We start from the raw sequence: 14,344 nt of genomic DNA, 5'->3' as shown, positions 1-14,344 counted from the left end.
GGGAGGAAAAGGGAGAAGAGAGAGATGGGAGGAAGAGGGAGAAGAGAGAGATGGGAGGAAGAGGGAGAAGAGAGATAGTAGGAAGAGGGAGAAGAGAGAGATGGGAGGAAGAGAGGGAGAAGAGAGAGATGGGAGGAAGAGAGGGAGAAGAGAGAGATGTGAGGAAGAGAGGGAGAAGGAGATGGAGAAGAGAGATAGGAAGAAGAAGGAGAAGAGAGAGATAGGAGGAAGAGGGAGAAGAGAGAGATGGGAGGAAGAGAAAGAGAAGGAAAAGGAGAAGAGAGAGATGGGAGGAAGAGAAGGAGAAGGAAAAGGAGAAGAGAGAGATAGGAGGAAGAGGGAGAAGAGAGTGTAATGTCCAAGGTGTACAAGGCAGACAGGTGTAAAAGGAGGTGGAGAGATATGACAGTTTACCTGCTGAGAGCTGTCAGCAGGTCCAAACTCCATAGACTTGAGGATGCTGTGGATATCAACACAAACGTTTAATACCGACACTAGCAGCCAAGCAAACATTGACAACTGCTCAACAATCATACACACACACTCTTCACCTCAGCTCCTTCTTCACTTCCTCATAGTCAGCCTGCTCCTGCAGCTTCTCCTCCAGCTCCTGGGAGAGATGGCGAGAGAGAGAGAGAGAGAGAGAGAGAGAGAGAGAGAGAGAGAGAGAGAGAGAGAGAGAGAGAGAGAGAGAGAGAGAGAGAGAGAGAGAGAGAGAGAGAGAGAGAGAGAGAGAGAGAGAAGGAGACAGAGAGAGAGATGGAGAGAGAGAGAAAGAGAGAGAGAAGGATAGAGCGAGAGAGAGATGGAGAGAGAGATGGCAAGAGAGAGATGGAGAGAGATGGAGAGATATGAACAATTGTTGTTTTCATGCAGATAAAGCCCTTTGAACTGAACTGAGAGAGAGAGAGAAATGGAGAGATGGCAAGAGAGAGAGAGAGAAACTAGGAGATGGATACAGGAGAGATGGCACTGGTGTCCTGGTGTGTGTGTGTGTGTATATGACTGTGTATGTGTGTGCACGCCTTGTGGCAGGGTGTTAGATGGGAATGTTTCATATTCCCTTCTCGGAAGTAACTTTAATGATAACACTTTAGTGGCGCGGCGGCCCTGCACATGGTGGTGACTGAAAGGGCAGTGGGACTACGCCCTGCGTCCTGATTGGGGCCCAGGTAATCATGGGGAGGGCTTTAGCCCTTTTGAACTCCAGGATGACAGAAAGGTGGTGGCATCAGAGTTTGTTTTGGAGGTGTAACCCTTGGTGCCGACCAGTTGTTTACTGGTTTTCTTTTCCCCTCTGCGGTTGTTTCCCCTCTGCTACCTGTTCCCCTTTCCTTTGTGTGACGCCGTGCTTAATGTATATTTACATTTAGTAATTTAGCAGACGCTCTTATCCAGAGCGACTTACAGTAAGTACAGTGAAATTCCCCCGAGGCAAGTAGGGTGAAGTGCCTTGCCCAAGGACACAACGTCAGTTGGCATGACCGGGAATCGAACTGGCAACCTTCGGATTACTAGCCCGATTCCCTCACCGCTCAGCCACCTGACTCCCTATATATAAAACTGATCGATTATACCAACCGCTAACGAGCTGTTCGCCAAATGGAGCGGTGGCTTGAGCTGTCCCTGAGGCCGGGGTGGGAGTCTACCTGGCTGGGGTGAGTTTTCCTGCTTCTCCTTCCCAGTATCACCTGTCCATGCCCGCCGCTGGTAGCCATAGTATCGGTGACAGTCTAATGGTATCCCCCTAGACAACGAAGACCGTAACATGTGTGTATATATGTGTCAGCCAACAAGGGATCCAGCTAAGCCTCGTTGGCTGATTAGGAAGCAACCCTGGATAAAGGCGGCCCTCTGCCCAAGACCAGGGAGAGGAAAGAAAGAGTAGAGGAAACACCATGTAGGTGAGCCCCAGCCACTGTCTGAGCCTGCTGTTCTCAGGCCTAGAGCCAACCCCAAACCTCGGTGTGCCGAGAAAGCCCTCATCGGAGGGAAGTTGTTTTTTTGATAGTGGTTTTTATGCAGTACGTTTTGGTTGAATAAATGCCCTTTCACGGGCTTGCCTGTCAAGGGTCATGTGTTCCCCTGAGTAGTGACAGGTCAAACCCTCCTTGGTTGCCACAGTGTTTGTGTATATGTGTGTATGTGTATATAAATGTAAAAGTGTATGTTTGTATATATGAGTGTGTATATATGAATGTGTATAAGTGAGTGGGTACCCTGAGCGTGGTGGTCGTGCTGAGTAACTGGGTCTTCAGAGTAGTGATCTGAGAGACGGAGCTCTCTCTGAGCATGCTCAGGCTGGTCTGTAACTTCTGTAAATCCTCCAGAAGCTGGCCCACCTCCCTCTCCTTCGCGCCCAGCTCCGCCTGCAGGCTGCAGCCATCCACACCCTCCACACCCACCGTCTGGGGGAGAGGAGGGTGGGAGGGGTGCGGGGAGAGAAGGAGAGGGGAGAGGAGAGGGAGCGGGGAGAGAAGGAGAGGGGAGAGGAGAGGGAGCGGGGAGAGAAGGAGAGGGGAGCGGGGAGAGAAGGAGAGGGGAGTGGGGAGAGAAGGAGAGGGGAGCGGGGAGAGAAGGAGAGGGGAGGGGAGTGGCGAGAGAAGGAGAGGGGAGGGAGCCGGGAGAGAAGGAGAGGGGAGCGGGGAGAGAAGGAGAAGGGAGGGAGAGGGGAGAGGAGATGAAAGGAGGGGGGGCAGGAGAGAGTAGAGGAGGAAAGGAGAGGAGAGTCAATGGGCCATCAATCAACCAAACAGCCAAGATATAAATAACAACTGTTCAACTCCAGACATCAACTGATCCGGCAAAACAGCCAATATGGTTTCAGGTAATCCAAAACACCCCTAACTATGCATCAGTTCATACTACTATACTCAATCTAAGTATGAAATCCTACTACTACACTCAATCTAAGTATGAAATCAAAGCTATCGATGGATCAGTGGACAGGTGATGATAAAGGGTTTGATAAAGGGTTGTTACCTTGTCCAGGTGGGCCTGGTTGTAGGAGGCCTGGAGGAGGACATGCTTGGTGGAGCTCAGCTGTTCTCTCAGAGCCTCCATCTCCCTCTGAGCTGCCTCTGCTCTCTGGGGGGGCACCAAATGTTAATCTGACCCTTCACATTAGCACATGAAACAGTAGTTATCTTCTGAGTAGGGATGGGGATCGATGCCCGGTTCTGTAAGGACCCGGTTCCAAATTTCTCAAAACCCGAAGATCAATAATGTCCGAGCTTATCGATACCGCTATCGAGACTAGGTAATATAATGTAACTTATGTCTCGAGAGATAAGTCAGGTCATTTAAATCAAATCACTGGTGCACAAACATACATCGATTGTCTAATAAAATTACTAAATTCAATTGAATGGCCTGCCAACCGCCTTTAAACTAAAAGAAGAAGAATTTAATTGGCTTACGCCCTTCTTCGCTACATTTCTCATTTTGTTACTAGCTACGATGGCTAAACGTACTAAGCGGTCAAAGGCTTGGCTACATTTTAATAAAGCCAAAGATATGGATGAAGTGACGTGTAATATATGTTCGAAGATAATTTCTTGTAAGGAACACTGTTGCAATGAATAAGCACCAACGTTGTGCATCAGCTAAAGGTAAAATGCAGTACATTCCACTGTCTTCGAGAAGCAACGGTGCCAACTCCAGCTGCCGTTGCAGGACAACCCTCCTCCTCCACCCAAGGTATGCATGGTGAGCGCAGTCAGCGCACCCCAACTTCGTAGCATCGTTGACAATAACAGACATCCCAACCTCATTTCCGGGAGGTGGCTAACCCTAACCCTAACCCACAGGCCTGCAGTGACAGGGATGCTAGTGGTGTTATCTTGCTAATCCACAGGCCTGCAGTGACCTACAAAGATAAGATCACGGCTGGGGGGTTAAATGTTTTTAAATTTGTATCTTTCAATTACAAAATGGGGAGGGGGGGTCTCACCTGATTGGCTCTCTCCAGGTCTGTCATCACCATCTCAATCTCATCGGCCCTGAGGAGGAATAGGAAGTGTTACCATGGGAACATCAGTTGCAAGCAAAGTGAAGCACGCAAATTCAAAGTGATCCTGGTAATCATCCTGGAGAGAGTCAGTGCTGCTCAGGTTACTCTCTGGGCCTCAACTACTAACGCTTTTGCGCCTATTTCAGGCGTATTTGTTTCGCAACGTGCGCGTAAAAGCATGGCGAGGTATGTACAAACATGCCGCACTGAGGTAAAAGCGCAGACTGCCTGTCGCGGGAACTGAAAATTTCAAATTGCGCTTTTCCGTGTCATGCATATGCATTCACGGAAGGGTCAAGGGGAAAGAGGGAGTTTCCCATAAAGAGATGGGAGGGGATGTGTAAAGTGCGCCTAATTATGTAATCCGCGGTATGTACAAAAACCGCCCTTGAAAGCGCGCCTCTATATTGTGTGGAAAATTCTACGCCTCTTAAAAGCAGGTGTAAACCAGAATGCGGGGTTCCTCGCATTTGCCTCCTGGTGAAATGGCAGCAGTAATCCGAGCCAGACGCGACATAGGCCAAGGAGACGAGCTGCCGTTTCCCACAGGGATCACACTTTTTCAGTTGAGTGAACACAGAATCATTAGGCGTTACAGATTAAGGGCCCTATTTTAACGATCTGAAACGCAAGTATCAAAACGCAAAGCGCAAGTAACTTTGTGGGCGGGACCCCGGCTCGGTTGCAATTTTGCCGGCGGGATAAATGACTTTGCGCCTGGCGCAAATATAAAATGGGTTGGTCCGAAGTAGCTACATTACTAATGGGTGTGGTTTGGGCGTAACGTGCAATAAACCAATCAGAGCGTCATCTCACATTCCCTTTAAGAGCAGCGCTTGTTCCATGGCGGATTGCTATTATAACGGCGGATTTGCCAGGCGCACGCCAGGAGCGGTTTACAGCCGAGGAGACCGACGTTCTAGTCAGGGCCGTAACAGATAGAGAAGTGACATTGTATGGGAAAGGCAGAGCAGTTTTCTCATTACACTAAATTGCCCGCTCATGCTGCTCATTCAAATTCTTATTCTTATTTTTATATATATTTAATATATATTTTAATTGTTTAGTTCTTAGAATTAGTTTAACTATTGTACTTTTTTACTTAATTTAAGACCCGTATGTTTATTTTTTGCACCTTCCTGCCACAGTAAATTCCGTGTTTGTGTAACATAGGCTACATGGCGAATAAACCGAATTCTGATTGAGATTCTGATGGAGATGGGAGAAGAAACCCACCCAAATTAGCTTTGATTAAACAGGCGTGGGAGGAAATTGCCACAATTGTTACAAATAAAGTTCACATAGGCTACATAGAGATTTCTCATGAAAATCTTTTTATAATCATTGAAGAAATGTAACACGCCATAAATCAAAACAATGTAACGCAGCTTCGCAAGAAGAAGACCCTGGCCTTGCCAGCAGTGCTCACGGGCCAAGCATGCGCCTTTAAAATAGCATCTGAATAACGCGCCACTGACTTTAGACTACTTTTTTCCTGGTCTGTGGCGGAATTGTTTTCTGAAACTGAAAAATAGCACCAGGGAACGTTTGCGCCGGAACACGCCTCCTTTTTTCACTGAACCGCCCCCGGGAGCGCAAAGTCATTGCCTAATTTACCGACGTGCGTCTGTGGAGGGAAAAGTCTGATTTGCGTCGAGTGCAAACTAGGAATGATACTTGCGTCGTTGACAAAGTCAATTGCGCTGGGTGCAAGATATCCATGCAATATTACAGTTTTTGTGTCAGTGTGGAATTCCGGCCTTGTATAATATTTAAATTCGCTGTTACCTCATGAACAAGCACATCAACTTCGTTATCACTAAATCTTTGTTTTTGCTGTTTTGACTTTGGTGGCTGATCCATGATAGAAATAAAGAAGAACGCCCATTCAATTGAACGTTTAAATGCTCGCAATGTACGGTATAGTGGGCGGAAAAAGGCGCTGATTACCCAAGAACTGCAGGGTTGGTTAATACGACGTAAACTGAAGCATCTCAGCGTGCGCTGTCTGTGGGTTGGCCATGGCGCTGATAACGCTACGTTTGCAAATGTACGTACATGAGGTCCCAGTATGGGGCCCAGGGCTGAGGTGTATGGGGCCCAGGGCTGAGGTGTATGGGGCCCAGGGCTGAGGTGTATGGGGCCCAGGGCTGAGGTGTATGGGGCCCAGGGCTGAGGTGTATGGGGCCCAGGGCTGAGGTGTATGGGGCCCAGGGCTGAGGTGTATGGGGCCCAGGGCTGAGGTGTATGGGGCCCAGGGCTGAGGTGTATGGGGCCCAGGGCTGAGGTGTATGGGGCCCAGGGCTGAGGTGTATGGGGCCCAGGGCTGAGGTGTATGGGGCCCAGGGCTGAGGTGTATGGGGTCCAGGGCTGAGGTGTATGGGGCCCAGGGCTGAGGTGTATGGGGTCCAGGGCTGAGGTGTATGGGGTCCAGGGCTGAGGTGTATGGGGCCAAGGGGTGAGCAGTGCCAGTCCTAGCACATTTGGTGCCCTAGGCAAGGTTTACCTAAATTAGAGCAGTGTGTGTGTGTGTGCGTGTGTGCGTGTGTGTGTGTGTGCATGTCCAGACGTACTTAGCTGTGGACTCCTCATCATACTTGGTCTTCAGATCGAAGAGTTCTGCCTGAGTTGTTTCAAGTGCTGAAAACACCAGAGCATGCTGGGATGTTATATTGGGATACAGATGTTATACTGGAATACAGATGTCATACTATGCACTGGTTTAACCTGACTAGTTTGTACTGGTCAAAATTTACTAGTGTGTACTGGTGTGTAGTGGTGTGTACTGGCCTGTACTGGCGTGTACTGGCGTGTACTGGTGTGTACTGGTGTGTACTGGCGTGTACTGGCGTGTACTGGCCTGTACTGGCCTGTACTGGCCTGTACTGGCCTGTACTGGCGTGTACTGGCCTGTACTGGCCTGTACTGGCCTGTACTGGCCTGTACTGGCGTGTACTGGCCTGTACTGGCCTGTACTGGCCTGTACTGGCGTGTACTGACCTGTACTGGCCTGTACTGGCCTGTACTGGCCTGTACTGGCCTGTACTGGCCTGTACTGGCCTGTACTGGCCTGTACTGGTGTGTACTGGCCTGTACTGGCCTGTACTGGTGTGTACTGGCCTGTACTGGTGTGTACTGGCCTGTACTGGTTTGTACTGGCCTGTACTGGTGTGTACTGGTGTGTACCGGCCTGTACTGGCCTGTACTGGTGTGTACTGGCCTGTACTGGCCTGTACTGGTGTGTACTGGTGTGTACCGGCCTGTACTGGTGTGTACTGGCCTGTACTGGTGTGTACTGGCCTGTACTGGTGTGTACTGGTGTGTACCGGCCTGTACTGGCCTGTACTGGTGTGTACTGGCCTGTACTGGTGTGTACTGGTGTGTACTGGTGTGTACCGGCCTGTACTGGCCTGTACTGGTGTGTACTGGCCTGTACTGGCCTGTACTGGTGTGTACTGGTGTGTACTGGTGTGTACCGGCCTGTACTGGCCTGTACTGGTCTAACCTGTTTGGAGGATCTGGGTCTGGTGGTCAGCCTCCTCCAGTCTGGATGACATGGAGTCCTCATTCTCCTGCAACTTCCTGTAGGAGAAATGGGGGGTGGGGGGGAGGGAGAATAAAATAAGTGATATACTGTATATTATGACACAATCCTTCATCAGATCAAATGTATTTTATCAATGTCACAGATGGCTTCACATACGCCCATAAAACTGCCCCTCAAACAACCTAAACCCTCAAGGACACAATCCTTCATGTTCCCTAGAAGTATTTCCAGTGAAGAGAACCAGACCAGACCTCTCCTTCTCGGCGTAGTCATGCAGGAGCTGCAGCTGGTTCTCCTCAGCCAGATTCTGGGCATGCGTCCTCACCGCCTGCTCATTATCACGCAGACGCTCCTTCAGAGCCTTGATGGTCACCTCTACAGGGCGGGAGGAGAGAGGGGAGGGGAGGAAGTGAGGTGGGGATGAGAGGGGAGGAGAGGAGGGGAGGGGATGAGAGGGGATGAGAGGGGAGGAGAGGAGAGGAGGGGATGAGAGGGGAGGAGAGGTGGGAAGGAGAGGTGGGGAAGTGAGGAGAGGAGAGGGGAGGAGGCGAGGAGAGGTGAGGTGAGGGGGGGGAGGGGAAGAGAGGGTAGGTGAGGGTGGGAGGGTAGAAGAGAAGGGAGTGTGTGTGTATGTGTGTGTATGTGCATGTGTGTGTATGTGTGTGTGTGTATGTGCATGTGTGTGTATGTGCATGTATGTGTATGTGCATGTATGTGCATGTGCATGTGCGTGTGCGTGTGCATGTGCGTGTATGTGCATGTGCATGTGCGTGTATGTGCATGTGCGTGTATGTGCATGTGCATGTGCGTGTATGTGCATGTGCATGTGCGTGTATGTGCATGTGCATGTGCGTGTATGTGCATGTGCGTGTATGTGCATGTGCATGTGCATGTGCGTGTATGTGCATGTGCGTGTATGTGCATGTGCATGTGCATGTGCGTGTATGTGCATGTGCATGTGCGTGTATGTGCATGTGCGTGTATGTGCATGTGCATGTGCATGTGCGTGTATGTGCATGTGCGTGTATGTGCATGTGCATGTGCGTGTATGTGCATGTGCATGTGCATGTGCGTGTATGTGCATGTGCATGTGCGTGTATGTGCATGTGCGTGTATGTGCATGTGCATGTGCATGTGCGTGTATGTGCATGTGTGTGTATGTGTATGTGTGTGTATGTGTATGTATACTCGTGAGTGACTTAAAGGTGACATGACATGAAAACTTCACTTTAGGAGGTTATTTAACATTAATATGAGTTCCCCTAGCCTGCCTTTGGTCCCCCAGTGGATAGAATTTTCGATCGGTGTAAACCAAGCCCTGGGTGTTCTTCTCCGCCTTTCAGAAAATGAAGGCTCAATTGCTCTGTTTGAAAATCTCCTCTTTGTTACGTCACAAGGAGGAAGGTTACCTCCCCTCTCTCTGCTTTGCCCGCACAGATAATCTGGCCCGCCCATAAGAAACTGAGCTACGACCGTGCAAGTGTTTTATCCTCGAGAGACATCATGGCTTGCAAACGAACGAAGCATTACATTTGCTCAGTTTGGATGTACAAAGGAAAACAACAATCTTTGTTTCCATTTAAGATGAAGAGGATCAATGTCGTCCACTAAGAGAGTCAGACATGTGTATGTGTATATGCCTGTTTGTGTATATGCGTGTGTGTGTGTGTCTCACCCTGGTTCTTGACCTCAGTGAACTCTCTGTTGTAGTCCTCCAGGGTCTCCCTCAGCTTGCTGTTCTCCATCTCCACATCGTGCATCCTCTGCAGCTTCACCTGCAGCTGCACACACAGCTCCAAGGCTGGGGTGGGGTCTACACACACACACAGAGGAAGGAAGGGGGGAGGGGGAGGGAGAGAGAGAGAGAGAGAGAGAGAGAGAGAGAGAGAGAGAGAGATAGTTAGAACATATCTACAGTGTTGTCAGCCACACATCTACACTCTCTCACACACACACACACACATCTACTCTCTCTCTCTCCCACACACCCCTACCTGGAACATCGATTAGTTTCTTATAGACGTTCAAGAAGGCAGTCTCTGCTTCTTTACTTCTTTTACTCAACGCATCAATCTGAGTAGAGGAGAGAGGAACAACAGAAGAATAAGCCTGTTTAACATGTCTAACTGTTCTCCTCCCTGGGGCCAGGCAACCTGGAACACAGGCCAGCACCAGCCCTGTAGCACCACACACACACACACACACACACACACACAGGCCAGCACCAGCCCTGTAGCACCACACACACACACACACACACACACACACAGGCCAGCACCAGCCCTGTAGCACCACACACACACACACACACAGGCCAGCACCAGCCCTGTAGCACCACACACACACACACACACACAGGCCAGCACCAGCCCTGTAGCACCACACACACACACACACACACACACACACACACACACAGGCCAGCACCAGCCCTGTAGCACCACACACACACACACAGGCCAGCACCAGCCCTGTAGCACCACACACACACACACACACACACACACAGGCCAGCACCAGCCCTGTAGCACCACACACACACACACACACACACACACACACAGGCCAGCACCAGCCCTGTAGCACCACACACACACACACAGGCCAGCACCAGCCCTGTAGCACCACACACACACACACACAGGCCAGCACCAGCCCTGTAGCACCACACACACACACACACACACACAGGCCAGCACCAGCCCTGTAGCACCACACACACACACACACACACACACAGGCCAGCACCAGCCCTGTAGCACCACACACACACACACACACACACACAGGCCAGCACCAGCCCTGTAGCACCACACCCACACACACACACACACACACACAGGCCAGCACCAGCCCTGTAGCACCACACACACACAGGCCAGCACCAGCCCTGTAGCACCACACACACACACACACACACAGGCCAGCACCAGCCCTGTAGCACCACACACACACACACACACACAGGCCAGCACCAGCCCTGTAGCACCACACACACACACACAGGCCAGCACCAGCCCTGTAGCACCACACACACACACACACACACACACACACACACACACACAGGCCAGCACCAGCCCTGTAGCACCACACACACACACACACACACACACACACACACAGGCCAGCACCAGCCCTGTAGCACCACACACACACACACACACACACACACACAGGCCAGCACCAGCCCTGTAGCACCACACACACACACACACACACAGGCCAGCACCAGCCCTGTAGCACCACACACACACACACACAGGCCAGCACCAGCCCTGTAGCACCACACACACACACACACACACACAGGCCAGCACCAGCCCTGTAGCACCACACACACACACACACACACAGGCCAGCACCAGCCCTGTAGCACCACACACACACACACAGGCCAGCACCAGCCCTGTAGCACCACACACACACACACACACACACACACAGGCCAGCACCAGCCCTGTAGCACCACACACACACACACAGGCCAGCACCAGCCCTGTAGCACCACACACACACACACACACACACACACACACACACACACACACAGGCCAGCACCAGCCCTGTAGCACCACACACACACACACAGGCCAGCACCAGCCCTGTAGCACCACACATACACACACACACACAGGCCAGCACCAGCCCTGTAGCACCACACACACACACACAGGCCAGCACCAGCCCTGTAGCACCACACACACACACAGGCCAGCACCAGCCCTGTAGCACCACACACACACACACACACACACACACACACACACACAGGCCAGCACCAGCCCTGTAGCACCACACACACACACAGGCCAGCACCAGCCCTGTAGCACCACACACACACACAGGCCAGCACCAGCCCTGTAGCACCACACACACACACACAGGCCAGCACCAGCCCTGTAGCACCACACACACACACACACACACACACACACACACACACACACACACACACACAGGCCAGCACCAGCCCTGTAGCACCACACACACACACACACAGGCCAGCACCAGCCCTGTAGCACCACACACACACACACACACACAGGCCAGCACCAGCCCTGTAGCACCACACACACACACACAGGCCAGCACCAGCCCTGTAGCACCACACACACACACAGGCCAGCACCAGCCCTGTAGCACCACACACACACACACACACACACACACACAGGCCAGCACCAGCCCTGTAGCACCACACACACACACACAGGCCAGCACCAGCCCTGTAGCACCACACACACACACACACACACACACACACACACACACACAGGCCAGCACCAGCCCTGTAGCACCACACACACACACACAGGCCAGCACCAGCCCTGTAGCACCACACACACACACACACACACAGGCCAGCACCAGCCCTGTAGCACCACACACACACACACAGGCCAGCACCAGCCCTGTAGCACCACACACACACACAGGCCAGCACCAGCCCTGTAGCACCACACACACACACACACACACACACAGGCCAGCACCAGCCCTGTAGCACCACACACACACACAGGCCAGCACCAGCCCTGTAGCACCACACACACACACACACACACACACAGGCCAGCACCAGCCCTGTAGCACCACACACACACACAGGCCAGCACCAGCCCTGTAGCACCACACACACACACAGGCCAGCACCAGCCCTGTAGCACCACACACACACACACACACACAGGCCAGCACCAGCCCTGTAGCACCACACACACACACACAGGCCAGCACCAGCCCTGTAGCACCACACACACACACAGGCCAGCACCAGCCCTGTAGCACCACACACACACACACACACACACACAGGCCAGCACCAGCCCTGTAGCACCACACACACACACAGGCCAGCACCAGCCCTGTAGCACCACACACACACAGGCCAGCACCAGCCCTGTAGCACCACACACACACACACACACACAGGCCAGCACCAGCCCTGTAGCACCACACACACACACACAGGCCAGCACCAGCCCTGTAGCACCACACACACACACACACACACACACAGGCCAGCACCAGCCCTGTAGCACCACACACACACACAGGCCAGCACCAGCCCTGTAGCACCACACACACACACACACACACACAGGCCAGCACCAGCCCTGTAGCACCACACACACACACACAGGCCAGCACCAGCCCTGTAGCACCACACACACACACACAGGCCAGCACCAGCCCTGTAGCACCACACACACACACACAGGCCAGCACCAGCCCTGTAGCACCACACACACACACACAGGCCAGCACCAGCCCTGTAGCACCACACACACACACACACACACAGGCCAGCACCAGCCCTGTAGCACCACACACACACACAGGCCAGCACCAGCCCTGTAGCACCACACACACACACACACACACAGGCCAGCACCAGCCCTGTAGCACCACACACACACACAGGCCAGCACCAGCCCTGTAGCACCACACACACACACACACACACACACAGGCCAGCACCAGCCCTGTAGCACCACACACACACACAGGCCAGCACCAGCCCTGTAGCACCACACACACACACACAGGCCAGCACCAGCCCTGTAGCACCACACACACACACACAGGCCAGCACCAGCCCTGTAGCACCACACACACACACAGGCCAGCACCAGCCCTGTAGCACCACACACACACACACACACACACACAGGCCAGCACCAGCCCTGTAGCACCACACACACACACAGGCCAGCACCAGCCCTGTAGCACCACACACACACACACAGGCCAGCACCAGCCCTGTAGCACCACACACACACACACAGGCCAGCACCAGCCCTGTAGCACCACACACACACACCTCCCCCCTTCCCCAGGGAAACTCACCTCTCCTTGGAAACTCTTCAGTAGAGGAGCCACCTGTTTTCGTACATCCTGAAAATCAAGAGACTGAGTTAGACTGGGGGTGGAGTAGGGGGAAGTGAGGAAGAGGGGGAGGAGAGGAAGAGGGGGAGGAGGGAGAGGGGGAGGAGGGAGAGTAGGAGGAGGAGAGGGGCAGAAGAAAATCAGCATGTGTCACAGCTAACCCCTAACCGTATCTGTCCAGGGCCCAAATCCCACCCGGGTTCCAGGCACTTGTCTAGGGCGGTAATGACCTCCTGACCTCCCTGAACCCTGCTCATTGTTACATCAGAGGTTAGCATGGTGGTTTGTCTAGACTAGCACACTGACCCCTCCCCTTCTCCCTCTCTAACAAATGTTCTCTCTAGAAAGTGTTCACCAAACATGTCAACATACATTTTATACTGTCCCTTTCCCACTGTCCCTGTTCCTCTCTCTTTCTCTCTCCCTTTCTCTCTCCCTCTTCCTCCACCTCCACCTCCGCCCCCCCTCTCTCTCTCTCTCTCTCTCTCTCTCTCTCTAACAAGCCTGTGATTTAGGATCTTTGTGGCGTCAGTGTGGACCCTGGTATGTTTTTGATATGTGGCCCCCTATCAGAGAAAGTGTGCGTGTGTGTGCGTGTGTGTGTGTGTGAGAGTGATAGGATTGTGAGTGAGTGAGTGAGTGTCTCACCTCGGGCGTGTTCTTCTTGAACTCGCGGCTCTGATCTATGAGTTTCTTTCTTGACTGCTCACTCTCATCCTGTCTGTTAGCAAGCTGTGTGGCGGTGGCATCCAGCTCTCTCTGCAAACACGCAACACACACACATGCAACACATGTAGCACACACATAACACACACATACGTTAGGGGCTAAAATAGAGATACACCTATACATCATTAAAATAAATAACAGTAGACCAGGACAACGCCTTCCCA

General features: G+C 52.4%; 1 protein-coding gene across 3 annotated transcripts in view; it reads right to left on the bottom strand.

Annotated features, from left to right (window-relative positions):
* Positions 1-14,344, bottom strand: part of LOC134029597 (homeobox protein cut-like 1) — a 30,237-nt gene that overhangs the window by 13,392 nt on the left and 2,501 nt on the right. For 2 of the 3 annotated variants that reach the window (XM_062473809.1, XM_062473810.1), the window contains exons 2-13: positions 14,100-14,210; positions 13,413-13,460; positions 9,554-9,632; positions 9,235-9,372; positions 7,811-7,934; positions 7,518-7,594; positions 6,586-6,652; positions 3,953-4,001; positions 2,983-3,087; positions 2,220-2,408; positions 552-610; positions 415-460 (exon numbers count right to left, since the gene is read on the bottom strand). In XM_062473809.1, coding sequence (XP_062329793.1) covers positions 415-460; positions 552-610; positions 2,220-2,408; positions 2,983-3,087; positions 3,953-4,001; positions 6,586-6,652; positions 7,518-7,594; positions 7,811-7,934; positions 9,235-9,372; positions 9,554-9,632; positions 13,413-13,460; positions 14,100-14,210 — 1,092 coding nt within the window. Of the gene's footprint in view, positions 1-414; positions 461-551; positions 611-2,219; positions 2,409-2,982; positions 3,088-3,952; positions 4,002-6,585; positions 6,653-7,517; positions 7,595-7,810; positions 7,935-9,234; positions 9,373-9,553; positions 9,633-13,412; positions 13,461-14,099; positions 14,211-14,344 lie in introns of those variants that run through there. The other variant, XM_062473811.1, reaches the window with a different exon arrangement.

The sequence above is a fragment of the Osmerus eperlanus genome, chromosome 11 (assembly GCF_963692335.1).
Source record: "Osmerus eperlanus chromosome 11, fOsmEpe2.1, whole genome shotgun sequence".
Taxonomy (NCBI): domain Eukaryota; kingdom Metazoa; phylum Chordata; class Actinopteri; order Osmeriformes; family Osmeridae; genus Osmerus; species Osmerus eperlanus.
The sequence above is the reverse complement of the archived record's forward strand: the minus strand, read 5'-3'. Positions and strand labels throughout refer to the sequence as shown.